The sequence below is a fragment of the Pseudophryne corroboree genome, chromosome 5 (assembly GCF_028390025.1).
Source record: "Pseudophryne corroboree isolate aPseCor3 chromosome 5, aPseCor3.hap2, whole genome shotgun sequence".
Taxonomy (NCBI): domain Eukaryota; kingdom Metazoa; phylum Chordata; class Amphibia; order Anura; family Myobatrachidae; genus Pseudophryne; species Pseudophryne corroboree.
In genome coordinates this window covers 448,924,686-448,938,464 of record NC_086448.1, presented here as the reverse complement: position 1 = coordinate 448,938,464, position 13,779 = coordinate 448,924,686, and the positions used below count along the sequence as shown (strand labels likewise).

Below are 13,779 nucleotides of genomic sequence, written 5' to 3'. Positions count from 1 at the left end.
TTTGCGGCCTCTGTGTCACTGGTTGGCCGAGCGGTTTTTGCAGGACTCTCAGCGCTCTCCCTCCCGTTTTGGGAGCTTTGGGACGTCCCCATTGTATCTGAACTCCAGTGGCCCCTAGTGGATGAAGGAGAAATCAGGATTTTGGTACTTACCGATAAATCCCTTTCTCCGATTCCACAGGGGCTGGTCGGGTTGCAGGTCACTGTGTGACTGCTCGTTTTGTTCCTATTACCCTATCACTATGTTTCCAGGTTTCCTGGGTATTATCTTGTTTTAGTTGACTTAGCGAACCTCCTCTACTTTACCGTTGGTCTTTTCCAGCTCTCCTCGGGCACAGTTTTCACTAGACTGGCTTGGAGGGGTTACATAGTAGGGGAGGAGCTAGTCACATGGTTATAAATTTAAAGTGCCAGCTCCCAGTTACTGCCTACTATTTCCTCATTGTATCTGCACTCCAGTGGCCCCTGTGGAATCGGAGAAAGGGATTTATCGGTAAGTACCAAAATCCTGATTATACTGCATCAAATGTAGGGGGACGCCAAACTCCTCAGTGACCTATTTTCCCTATGTACAAAAATATATGATGTATGTGTGTTTTTAATTAAAAAGAAAAAAAAGTACATGCTTGTCACAGACATTATTTTTTCTTTTCTTTTTTTCCCCTTGACCCGACATATTATTGTTTAAAATGCTAATCTGTGATAGATGTTTTGTCTTTTTGGGTTTGACATAACATTATTTGTATTTCTAGGTGACTTTGCCATCCTGCTGAAAGCTGGTATGACTGTAAAGCAAGCTGTGTTATACAATGCGCTGTCTGCAATGCTGGCATACCTTGGTATGATAACTGGCATTCTCATAGGCCAATATGCAGAGAATATTTCAGTGTGGATCTTTGCCCTTACAGCAGGGTTATTCATGTATATGGCTTTTGTTGATATGGTAAGTGCATACTGTCAATGACATCTCAATCTCTATGTATTCAAATATGGTTTAAATTACAGAGACTGTTTCGACTACTAGTCCGGGTTAGATGTACAGTTTAAAATAGCCTCTTCCTTTTAGTTTGTATTTCTAAAGCCACTTGCTAGCCGATCCTGCCTCAGTGCATTAGAGCAAGGAAAGAGATTTATTGCTCATTTCTCTAACATCCTAGTGGATGCTGGGGACTCCGTAAGGACCATGGGGAATAGACGGGCTCCGCAGGAGACATGGGCACTTTAAGAAAGAATTTAGGTTCTGGTGTGCACTGGCTCCTTAATCTATGCCCCTCCTCCAGACCTCAGTTTGATACTGTGCCCAGACTGGCTGGGTGCTTTTCAGTGAGCTCTCCTGAGTTTTCTGAGAGAAAGTATTTTGTTAGGTTTTTTATATTCAGGGAGCTCTGCTGGCAACAGACACCCTGCATCGTGGGACTGAGGGGAGAGAAGCAGTCCTACTCTCTGAAGCTAGGTCCTGCTTCTTAGGCTACTGGACACCATTAGCTCCAGAGGGATCGGTACGCAGGATCTCACCCTCGCCGTCCGGTCCCGGAGCCGCGCCGCCTTCCCCCTCGCAGAGCCGGAAGACAGAAGCCGGGTGAGTATGAGAAGCAAAGAAGACTTCACAGGCGGCAGAAGACTCCGTGTTCTTCACTGAGGTAACGCACAGCACTGCAGCTGTGCGCCATTGCTCCACACACCTACACATACTTCGGTCACTGTAAGGGTGCAGGGCGCGCTGGGGGGGGGGGGGGCGCCCTGGGCAGCATTTGGGACCTCTTTTGGCAAAGTTAAGCATATATACAGCTGGGCACTTTATATATGTTTGAGCCCCCGCCAAAAAATTGCATATTTAAGCGGGACAGAAGCCCGCCGCCGAGGGGGCGGGGCTTCTTCCTCCGCACTCACCAGCGCCATTTTTTCTCCACAGCTCCGCTGAGAGGAAGCTCCCCAGGCTCTCCCCTGCAGATACACGGTAGAAAAGGGTAAAAAGAGAGGGGGGGCACATAATTAGGCGCAAAAAGCAATATAAACAGCAACTACTGGGTTAACATTAAGTTACTGTGTTATTCCTGGGTTAATAGCGCTGGGGTGTGTGCTGGCATACTCTCTCTCTCTGTCTCTCCAAAGGGCCTTGTGGGGGAACTGTCTTCAGAGAGGGCATTCCCTGTGTGTGTGTGGTGTGTCGGTACGCTTGTGTCGACATGTCTGATGAGGAAGGCTATGTGGAAGCAGAGCGGGAGCAAATGAATGTGGTGTCTCCGCTGACGGCGCAGACACCTGATTGGATGGATATGTGGAAGGTTTTAAATGATAATGTTAATTCCTTGCATAAAAAGTTAGAAAAAGCTGAAGCCTCGGGACAGTCAGGGTTCCAACCCGTGCCTGATCCTATGTCGCAGAGGCCGTCAGGGTCTCAGAAGCGCCCACTATCCCAAACTGTTGACACAGATACCGACATGGATTCTGACTCCAGTGTCGATTACGATGATGCAAAGTTACAGCCAAAATTGGCTAAATCCATCCGTTATATGATTATAGCAATTAAGGATGTGTTGCATATCACAGAGGAAACCCCAGTCCCTGACAAGAGGGTGCATATGTATGGGGAAAAGAAGCCGGAGGTAACCTTCCCCCCTCACACGAGCTAAATGAGTTATGTGAAAAGGCTTGGTAATCTCCAGATAAAAAACTGCAGATTTCCAAAAGGATTCTTATGGCGTATCCTTTCCAGCCAACGGACAGGTTACGCTGGGAATCCTCCCCTAGGGTGGACAAAGCTTTAACACGCTTATCCAAGAAGGTAGCCCTGCCGTCACAGGATACGGCTACCCTCAAAGATGCTGCGGATCACAAACAGGAGATTACCCTGAAGTCCATTTATACACATTCAGGTACCTTACTGAGGCCGGTAATCGCGTCGGCCTGGGTGTGTAGTGCTGTAGCAGCTTATCTGAGGAAATTGATACCTTAGACAAGGATACTGTATTGTTGACCCTGGGGCATATTAAAGACGCTGTCCTATATATGAGAGATGCTCAAAGAGACATTAGTCTACTGGGTTCTAGAATAAATGCTATGTCGATTTCTGCCAGAAGGGTCCTGTGGACTCGGCAATGGACAGGTGATGCCGACTCAAGGCATATGGAGGTTTTACCTTACAAGGGTGAGGAATTGTTTGGGGAGGGTCTCTCGGACCTGGTCTCCACAGCTACAGCTGGAAAGTCAAATTTTTTGCCTTTTATTCCCTCACAGCCTAAGAGAGCACCGTATTATCAAATGCAGTCCTTTCGATCACAAAGAAACAAGAAAGTCCGAGGTGCGTCCTTTCTTGCCAGAGGCAGGGGCAGAGGTAAGAAGCTGCACAACACAGCTAGTTCCCAGGAACAGAAGTCCTCCCCGGCCTCTACAAAATCCACCGCATGACGCTCTACAGGCGGAGCTAGGCCCGGTGGGGGCACGTCTTCGAAATTTCAGCCACAGGTGTGTTCACTCCCAGGTGGATCCCTGGGCGATAGAAATTGTGTCTCAGGGATACAAGCTGGAATTCGAAGAGATGCCCCCTCACCTATACCTCAAATCGGCCCTACCAGCTTCCCCCCCACGAGAGGGAAATAGTGTTAACTGCAATTCACAAATTGTATCTTCAACAGGTGGTGGTCAAGGTTCCCCTCCTTCAACAGGGAAGGGGTTATTATTCGACCATGTTTATAGTCCCGAAACCGGACGGTTCGGTCAGACCCATATTGAATTTAAAATCCCTGAACATATACCTGAAAAGGTTCAAGTTCAAGATGGAATCGCTGGGAGCGGTCATCGCAAGCCTGGAAGGGGGGGATTTTATGGTGTCTCTGGACATAAAGGATGCATACCTTCATGTCCCCATTTATCCACCTCATCAGGCGTACCTCAGATTTGTGGTACAGGATTGTCATTACCAATTTCAGACGTTGCCGTTTGGTCTCTCCACGGCACCGAGAATATTTACCAAGGTAATGGCGAAAATGATGGTACTCCTGCGGAAGCAAGGGGTCACCATTATCCCGTACTTGGACGATCTCCTCATAAAAGCGAGATCAAGAGAGCAGTTGCTGAACAGCGTATCACTTTCTCTGGAAGTGTTCCGGCAACACGGCTGGATTCTGAATATTCCAAAGTCGCAGTTGGTTCCTACGACTCGTCTGCCTTTCCTGGGCATGATTCTAGACACAGACCAGAAAAGGGTTTATCTCCCGATAGAGAGAGCTCAGGAACTCATGACACTGGTCAGGAACCTATTAAAACCAAAACAGGTGTCAGTACATCACTGCACCCGAGTCCTGGGAAAGATGGTGGCATCATACGAGGCCATTCCGTTCGGCAGATTCCATGCGAGGACCTTTCAATGGGACTTACTGGACAAGCGGTCCGGATCACATCTTCAGATGCATCAGTTAATCACCCTATCCCCCAGGACCAGGGTGTCACTCCTGTGGTGGCTGCAGAGCGCTCACCTTCTTGAGGGCCGCAGATTCGGCATTCAGGACTGGGTCCTGGTGACCACGGACGCAAGCCTCCGAGGTTGGGGAGCAGTCACACAGGGAAGAAATTTCCAAGGTCTGTGGTCAAGTCAAGAGACTTGCCTTCACATCAACATCCTGGAACTAAGGGCCATGTACAACGCCCTACGTCAAGCGGAGACCCTGCTTCACGACCAACCGGTTCTGATTCAGTCAGACAACATCACCGCAGTGGCTCATGTAAACCGACAAGGCGGCACAAGGAGCAGGGTGGCGATGGCGGAAGCCACCAGAATTCTTCGCTGGGCGGAGAATCACGTAAGCGCACTGTCAGCAGTGTACATCCCGGGAGTGGACAACTGGGAAGCAGACTTCCTCAGCAGATACGACCTCCACCCGGGAGAGTGGGGACTTCATCAGGAAGTCTTCGCACAGATTACAAGTCGGTGGGAACTGCCACAGGTGGACATGATGGCATCCCGCCTCAACAAAAAGCTACAGAGGTATTGCGCCAGGTCAAGAGACCCTCAGGCGATAGCTGTGGACGCCCTGGTGACACCGTGGGTGTTCCAGTCGGTCTATGTATTTCCTCCTCTTCCTCTCATATCCAAGGTGCTGAGGATAATAAGAAAAAGAGGAGTGAGAACAATCCTCATTGTTCCAGATTGGCCACGAAGGACTTGGTTTCCAGATCTGCAAGAAATGCTCACAGAGGACCCGTGGCCTCTTCCTCTAAGACAGGACTTGTTGCAACAGGGGCCCTGTCTGTTCCAAGACTTACCGCGGCTGCGTTTGACGGCATGGCGGTTGAACGCCGGATCCTAGCAGAGAGAGGCATTCCGGATGAGGTCATTCCTACGCTGATAAAGGCTAGGAAGGACGTGACCGCTCAACATTATCACCGTATATGGCGAAAATATGTTACTTGGTGTGAGGCCAGGAATGCTCCTACGGAGGATTTCCAGCTGGGCCGTTTCCTTCACTTCCTACAGTCCGGAGTGAATTTGGGCCTAAAATTGGGTTTCATTAAGGTCCAGATTTCGGCCCTATCCGTTTTCTTTCAAAAGGAGTTGGCTTCTCTACCTGAAGTTCAGACGTTTGTAAAGGGAGTGCTGCATATTCAGCCTCCTTTTGTGCCTCCAGTGGCACCTTGGGATCTTAACGTGGTGTTGAGTTTCCTGAAATCCCACTGGTTTGAACCACTTAAAACGGTGGAGTTGAAATATCTCACGTGGAAGGTGGTCATGCTATTAGCCTTGGCTTCGGCTAGGCGTGTCAGAGTTGGCGGCTTTGTCACATAAAAGCTAGAGATGAGCGGGTTCGGTTCCTCTGAATCCGAACCCGCCCGAACTTCATGTTTTTTCTCACGGGTCCGAGCGACTCGGATCTTCCCGCCTTGCTCGGTTAACCCGAGCGCGCCCGAACGTCATCATGACGCTGTCGGATTCTCGCGAGGCTCGGATTCTATCGCGAGACTCGGATTCTATATAAGGAGCCGCGCGTCGCCGCCATTTTCACACGTGCATTGAGATTGATAGGGAGAGGACGTGGCTGGCGTCCTCTCCATTTAGATTAGAAGAGAGAGAGTGAGATTGATTTGAGACAGAGACACTTGATTTACTGGAGCTTAGGAGTACTGTAGAGAGTGCAGAGTTTACTAGTGACTGACCACAGTGACCACCAGACAGTGCAGTTTTATTTAATATAATCCGTTCTCTGCCTGAAAAAAACGATACACAGTGACTCAGTCACATACCATATCTGTGTGCACTGCTCAGCCCAGTGTGCTGCATCATCTATGTATATATCTGACTGTGCTCACACAGCTTATAATTGTGGGGGAGACTGGGGAGCAGTGCCAGTTATAGGTTATAGCAGGAGCCAGGAGTACATATTATTAAAATTAAACAGTGCACACTTTTGCTGCAGGAGTGCCACTGCCAGTGTGACTGACCAGTGACCTGACCACCAGTATAGTTAGTAGTATACTATATTGTGATTGCCTGAAAAAGTTAAACACTCGTCGTGTGACTTGTCTGGTGTTTTTTTTTTTATTCTATAAAAAACTCATTCTGCTGACAGACAGTGTCCAGCAGGTCCGTCATTATATAATATATACCTGTCCGGCTGCAGTAGTGATATATATATATTTTTTATATCATTATTTATCATCCAGTCGCAGCAGACACAGTACGGTAGTTCACGGCTGTAGCTACCTCTGTGTCGGCACTCGGCAGTCCATCCATAATTGTATACCACCTACCCGTGGTTTTTTTTTCTTTCTTCTTTATACATACTACATCTCATTATCATCCAGTCTATATTAGCAGCAGACACAGTACAGTACGGTAGTCCACGGCTGTAGCTACCTCTGTGTCGGCACTCGGCAGTCCGTCCATAATTGTATACTAGTATCCATCCATCTCCATTGTTTACCTGAGGTGCCTTTTAGTTGTGCCTATTAAAATATGGAGAACAAAAATGTTGAGGTTCCAAAATTAGGGAAAGATCAAGATCCACTTCCACCTCGTGCTGAAGCTGCTGCCACTAGTCATGGCCGAGACGATGAAATGCCAGCAACGTCGTCTGCCAAGGCCGATGCCCAATGTCATAGTACAGAGCATGTCAAATCCAAAACACCAAATATCAGTAAAAAAAGGACTCCAAAACCTAAAATAAAATTGTCGGAGGAGAAGCGTAAACTTGCCAATATGCCATTTACCACACGGAGTGGCAAGGAACGGCTGAGGCCCTGGCCTATGTTCATGGCTAGTGGTTCAGCTTCACATGAGGATGGAGGCACTCAGCCTCTCGCTAGAAAAATGAAAAGACTCAAGCTGGCAAAAGCAGTAGCACCGCAAAGAACTGTGCGTTCTTCGAAATCCCAAATCCACAAGGAGAGTCCAATTGTGTCGGTTGCGATGCCTGACCTTCCCAACACTGGACGTGAAGAGCATGCGCCTTCCACCATTTGCACGCCCCCTGCAAGTGCTGGAAGGAGCACCCGCAGTCCAGTTCCTGATAGTCAGATTGAAGATGTCAGTGTTGAAGTACACCAGGATGAGGAGGATATGGGTGTTGCTGGCGCTGGGGAGGAAATTGACCAGGAGGATTCTGATGGTGAGGTGGTTTGTTTAAGTCAGGCACCCGGGGAGACACCTGTTGTCCGTGGGAGGAATATGGCCGTTGACATGCCTGGTGAAAATACCAAAAAAATCAGCTCTTCGGTGTGGAACTATTTCAACAGAAATGCGGACAACAGGTGTCAAGCCGTGTGTTCCCTTTGTCAAGCTGTAATAAGTAGGGGTAAGGACGTTTACCACCTCGGAACATCCTCCCTTATACGTCACCTGCAGCGCATTCATAATAAGTCAGTGACAAGTTCAAAAACTTTGGGTGACAGCGGAAGCAGTCCACTGACCAGTAAATCCCTTCCTCTTGTAACCAAGCTCACGCAAACCACCCCACCAACTCCCTCAGTGTCAATTTCCTCCTTCCCCAGGAATGCCAATAGTCCTGCAGGCCATGTCACTGGCAATTCTGATGATTCCTCTCCTGCCTGGGATTCCTCCGATGCATCCTTGCGTGTAACGCCTACTGCTGCTGGCGCTGCTGTTGTTGCTGCTGGGAGTCGATGGTCATCCCAGAGGGGAAGTCGTAAGCCCACTTGTACTACTTCCAGTAAGCAATTGACTGTTCAACAGTCCTTTGCGAGGAAGATGAAATATCACAGCAGTCATCCTGCTGCAAAGCGGATAACTGAGGCCTTGACAACTATGTTGGTGTTAGACGTGCGTCCGGTATCCGCCGTTAGTTCACAGGGAACTAGACAATTTATTGAGGCAGTGTGCCCCCGTTACCAAATACCATCTAGGTTCCACTTCTCTAGGCAGGCGATACCGAGAATGTACACGGACGTCAGAAAAAGACTCACCAGTGTCCTAAAAAATGCAGCTGTACCCAATGTCCACTTAACCACGGACATGTGGACAAGTGGAGCAGGGCAGGGTCAGGACTATATGACTGTGACAGCCCACTGGGTAGATGTATGGACTCCCGCCGCAAGAACAGCAGCGGCGGCACCAGTAGCAGCATCTCGCAAACGCCAACTCTTTCCTAGGCAGGCTACGCTTTGTATCACCGGTTTCCAGAATACGCACACAGCTGAAAACCTCTTACGGCAACTGAGGAAGATCATCGCGGAATGGCTTACCCCAATTGGACTCTCCTGTGGATTTGTGGCATCGGACAACGCCAGCAATATTGTGTGTGCATTAAATATGGGCAAATTCCAGCACGTCCCATGTTTTCCACATACCTTGAATTTGGTGGTGCAGAATTATTTAAAAAACGACAGGGGCGTGCAAGAGATGCTGTCGGTGGCCAGAAGAATTGCGGGACACTTTCGGCGTACAGGCACCACGTACAGAAGACTGGAGCACCACCAAAAACTACTGAACCTGCCCTGCCATCATCTGAAGCAAGAAGTGGTAACGAGGTGGAATTCAACCCTCTATATGCTTCAGAGGTTGGAGGAGCAGCAAAAGGCCATTCAAGCCTATACAATTGAGCACGATATAGGAGGTGGAATGCACCTGTCTCAAGCGCAGTGGAGAATGATTTCAACATTGTGCAAGGTTCTGATGCCCTTTGAACTTGCCACACGTGAAGTCAGTTCAGACACTGCCAGCCTGAGTCAGGTCATTCCCCTCATCAGGCTTTTGCAGAAGAAGCTGGAGACATTGAAGGAGGAGCTAACACGGAGCGATTCCGCTAGGCATGTGGGACTTGTGGATGGAGCCCTTAATTCGCTTAACAAGGATTCACGGGTGGTCAATCTGTTGAAATCAGAGCACTACATTTTGGCCACCATGCTCGATCCTAGATTTACAGCCTACCTTGGATCTCTCTTTCCGGCAGACACAAGTCTGCTGGGGTTGAAAGACCTGCTGGTGAGAAAATTGTCAAGTCAAGCGGAACGCGACCTGTCAACATCTCCTCCTTCACATTCTCCCGCAACTGGGGGTGCGAGGAAAAGGCTCAGAATTCCGAGCCCACCCGCTGGCGGTGATGCAGGGCAGTCTGGAGCGACTGCTGATGCTGACATCTGGTCCGGACTGAAGGACCTGACAACGATTACGGACATGTCGTCTACTGTCACTGCATATGATTCTCTCCCCATTGAAAGAATGGTGGAGGATTATATGAGTGACCGCATCCAAGTAGGCACGTCACACAGTCCGTACTTATACTGGCAGGAAAAAAAGGCAATTTGGAGGCCCTTGCACAAACTGGCTTTATTCTACCTAAGTTGCCCTCTCACAAGTGTGTACTCCGAAAGAGTGTTTAGTGCCGCCGCTCACCTTGTCAGCAATCGGCGTACGAGGTTACATCCAGAAAATGTGGAGAAGATGATGTTCATTAAAATGAATTATAATCAATTCCTCTGCGGAGACATTGACCAGCAGCAATTGCCTCCACAAAGTACACAGGGAGCTGAGATGGTGGATTCCAGTGGGGACGAATTGATAATCTGTGAGGAGGGGGATGTACACGGTGATATATCGGAGGATGATGATGAGGTGGACATCTTGCCTCTGTAGAGCCAGTTTGTGCAAGGAGAGATTAATTGCTTCTTTTTTGGGGGGGGTCCAAACCAACCCGTCATATCAGTCACAGTCGTGTGGCAGACCCTGTCACTGAAATGATGGGTTGGTTAAAATGTGCATGTCCTGTTTTGTTTATACAACATAAGGGTGGGTGGGAGGGCCCAAGGACAATTCCATCTTGCACCTCTTTTTTTCTTTTATTTTTCTTTGCGTCATGTGCTGTTTGGGGAGGGTTTTTTGGAAGGGCCATCCTACGTGACACTGCAGTGCCACTCCTAGATGGGCCCGGTGTTTGTGTCGGCCACTAGGGTCGCTTATCTTACTCACACAGTCAGCTACCTCATTGCGCCTCTTTTTTTCTTTGCGTCATGTGCTGTTTGGGGAGGGTTTTTTGGAAGGGACATCCTGCGTGACACTGCAGTGCCACTCCTAGATGGGCCCGGTGTTTGTGTCGGCCACTAGGGTCGCTTATCTTACTCACACAGTCAGCTACCTCATTGCGCCTCTTTTTTTCTTTGCGTCATGTGCTGTTTGGGGAGGGTTTTTTGGAAGGGACATCCTGCGTGACACTGCAGTGCCACTCCTAGATGGGCCCGGTGTTTGTGTTGGCCACTAGGGTCGCTAATCTTACTCACACAGCTACCTCATTGCGCCTCTTTTTCTCTATCGTCCTAGTGGATGCTGGGGTTCCTGAAAGGACCATGGGGAATAGCGGCTCCGCAGGAGACAGGGCACAAAAAGTAAAGCTTTAGGATCAGGTGGTGTGCACTGGCTCCTCCCCCTATGACCCTCCTCCAAGCCTCAGTTAGGTTTTTGTGCCCGGCCGAGAAGGGTGCAATCTAGGTGGCTCTCCTAAAGAGCTGCTTAGAAAAGTTTAGCTTAGGTTTTTTATTTTACAGTGAGTCCTGCTGGCAACAGGATCACTGCATCGAGGGACTTAGGGGAGAAGAAGTGAACTCACCTGCGTGCAGGATGGATTGGCTTCTTTGGCTACTGGACATTAGCTCCAGAGGGACGATCACAGGTACAGCCTGGATGGTCACCGGAGCCTCGCCGTCGGCCCCCTTGCAGATGCTGAAAAGAGAAGAAGGTCCAGAATCGGCGGCAGAAGACTCCTCAGTCTTCTTAAGGTAGCGCACAGCACTGCAGCTGTGCACCATTGCTCTCAGCACACTTCACACGGCAGTCACTGAGGGTGCAGGGCGCTGGGGGGGGGCGCCCTGGGCAGCAATGAAAATCCTTTTTCTCTATCGTCCTAGTGGATGCTGGGGTTCCTGAAAGGACCATGGGGAATAGCGGCTCCGCAGGAGACAGGGCACAAAAAGTAAAGCTTTAGGATCAGGTGGTGTGCACTGGCTCCTCCCCCTATGACCCTCCTCCATGCCTCAGTTAGATTTTTGTGCCCGGCCGAGAAGGGTGCAATCTAGGTGGCTCTCCTAAAGAGCTGCTTAGAAAAGTTTAGCTTAGGTTTTTTATTTTACAGTGAGTCCTGCTGGCAACAGGATCACTGCAACGAGGGACTTAGGGGAGAAGAAGTGAACTCACCTGCGTGCAGGATGGATTGGCTTCTTTGGCTACTGGACATTAGCTCCAGAGGGACGATCACAGGTACAGCCTGGATGGTCACCGGAGCCTCGCCGCCGGCCCCCTTGCAGATGCTGAAACAAGAAGAAGGTCCAGAATCGGCGGCATGAAGACTCCTCAGTCTTCTTAAGGTAGCGCACAGCACTGCAGCTGTGCGCCATTTCCTCTCAGCACACTTCACACGGCAGTCACTGAGGGTGCAGGGCGCTGGAAGGGGGGCGCCCTGGGAGGCAATGAAAACCTATTTTTGGCTAAAAATACCTCGCATATAGCCTCCGGGGGCTATATGGAGATATTTAACCCCTGCCAGAATCCGTTAAGAGCGGGAGACGAGGCCGCCGAAAAAGGGGCGGGGCCTATCTCCTCAGCACACAGCGCCATTTTCCCTCACAGAAAGGCTGGAGGGAAGGCTCCCAGGCTCTCCCCTGCACTGCACTACAGAAACAGGGTTAAAACAGAGAGGGGGGGCACTAATTTGGCGTTAGAAATATATAAAAAAGATGCTATAAGGGAAAACACTTATATAAGGTTGTCCCTATATAATTATAGCGTTTTTGGTGTGTGCTGGCAAACTCTCCCTCTGTCTCTCCAAAGGGCTAGTAGGTCCTGTCCTCTATCAGAGCATTCCCTGTGTGTGTGCTGTGTGTCGGTACGTGTGTGTCGACATGTATGAGGACGATGTTGGTGAGGAGGCGGAGCAATTGCCTGTAATGGTGATGTCACTCTCTAGGGAGTCGACACCGGAATGGATGGCTTATTTAGGGAATTACGTGATAATGTCAACACGCGGCAAGGTCGGTTGACGACATGAGACGGCCGACAAACAATTAGTACCGGTCCAGACGTCTCAAAAACACCGTCAGGGGTTTTAAAACGCCCGTTTACTTTAGTCGGTCGACACAGACACAGACAGGGACACTGAATCCAGTGTCGACGGTGAATAAACAAACGTATTCCTTATTAGGGCCACACGTTAAGGGCAATGAAGGAGGTGTTACATATTTCTGATACTACAAGTACCACAAAAGAGGGTATTATGTGGGATGTGAAAAAACTACCGTAGTTTTTCCTGAATCAGATAAATTAAATGAAGTGTGTGATGATGCGTGGGTTCCCCCCGATAGAAAATATGGGCGGTATACCCTTTCCCGCCAGAAGTTAGGGCGCGTTGGGTAACACCCCTTAGGGTGGATAAGGCGCTCACACGCTTATCAGAACAAGTGGCGGTACCGTCTATAGATAGGGCCGTCCTCAAGGAGCCAGCTGACAGGAGGCTGGAAAATATCATAAAAAGTATATACACACATACTGGTGTTATACTGCGACCAGCGATCGCCTCAGCCTGGATGTGCAGAGCTGGGGTGGCTTGGTCGGATTCCCTGACTAAAAATATTGATACCCTTGACAGGGACAGTATTTTATTGACTATAGAGCATTTAAAGGATGCATTTCTATATATGCGAGATGCACAGAGGGATATTTGCACTCTGGCATCAAGAGTAAGTGCGATGTCCATATCTGCCAGAAGATGTTTATGGACACGACAGTGGTCAGGTGATGCAGATTCCAAACGGCACAAAGGTGTATTGCCGTATAAAGGAAGAGGAGTTATTTGGGGTCGGTCCATCGGACCTGGTGGCCAGGGCAACTGCTGGAAAATCCACCGTTTTTTACCCTAAGTCACATCTCTGCAGAAAAAGACACCGTCTTTTCAGCTTCAGTCCTTTCGTCCCTATAAGAGTCATATCTGCCCAGGGATAGAGGAAAGGGAAGAAGACTGCAGCAGGCAGCCCATTCCCAGGAACAGAAGCGTTCCACCGCTTCTGACAAGCTCTCAGCATGACGCTGAGACCGTACAGGACCCCTGGATCCTACAAGTAGTATCCCAGGGGTACAGATTGGAATGTCGAGACGTTTCCCCTGCGCAGGCTCCTGAAGTCTGCTTTACCAAGGTCTCCCTCCGACAAGGAGGCAGTATGGGAAACAATTCACGAGCTGTATTCCCAGCAGGTGATAATTAAATTACCCCTCCTACAACAAGAAAAGGGGTATTATTCCACACTATATTGTGGTACTGAAGCCAGAAGGCTAGGTGAGACCTATTCT

At 49.3% G+C, this 13,779-nt stretch overlaps 1 protein-coding gene across 1 annotated transcript in view; it reads left to right on the top strand.

Moving 5' to 3' along the window:
* Window positions 1–13,779, top strand: part of SLC39A6 (solute carrier family 39 member 6) — a 164,197-nt gene that overhangs the window by 131,759 nt on the left and 18,659 nt on the right. The window contains exon 8 of the mRNA XM_063922919.1: window positions 752–942. Within this exon, the coding sequence (XP_063778989.1) occupies window positions 752–942 (191 nt within the window). The remainder of the gene's footprint in view (window positions 1–751; window positions 943–13,779) is intronic.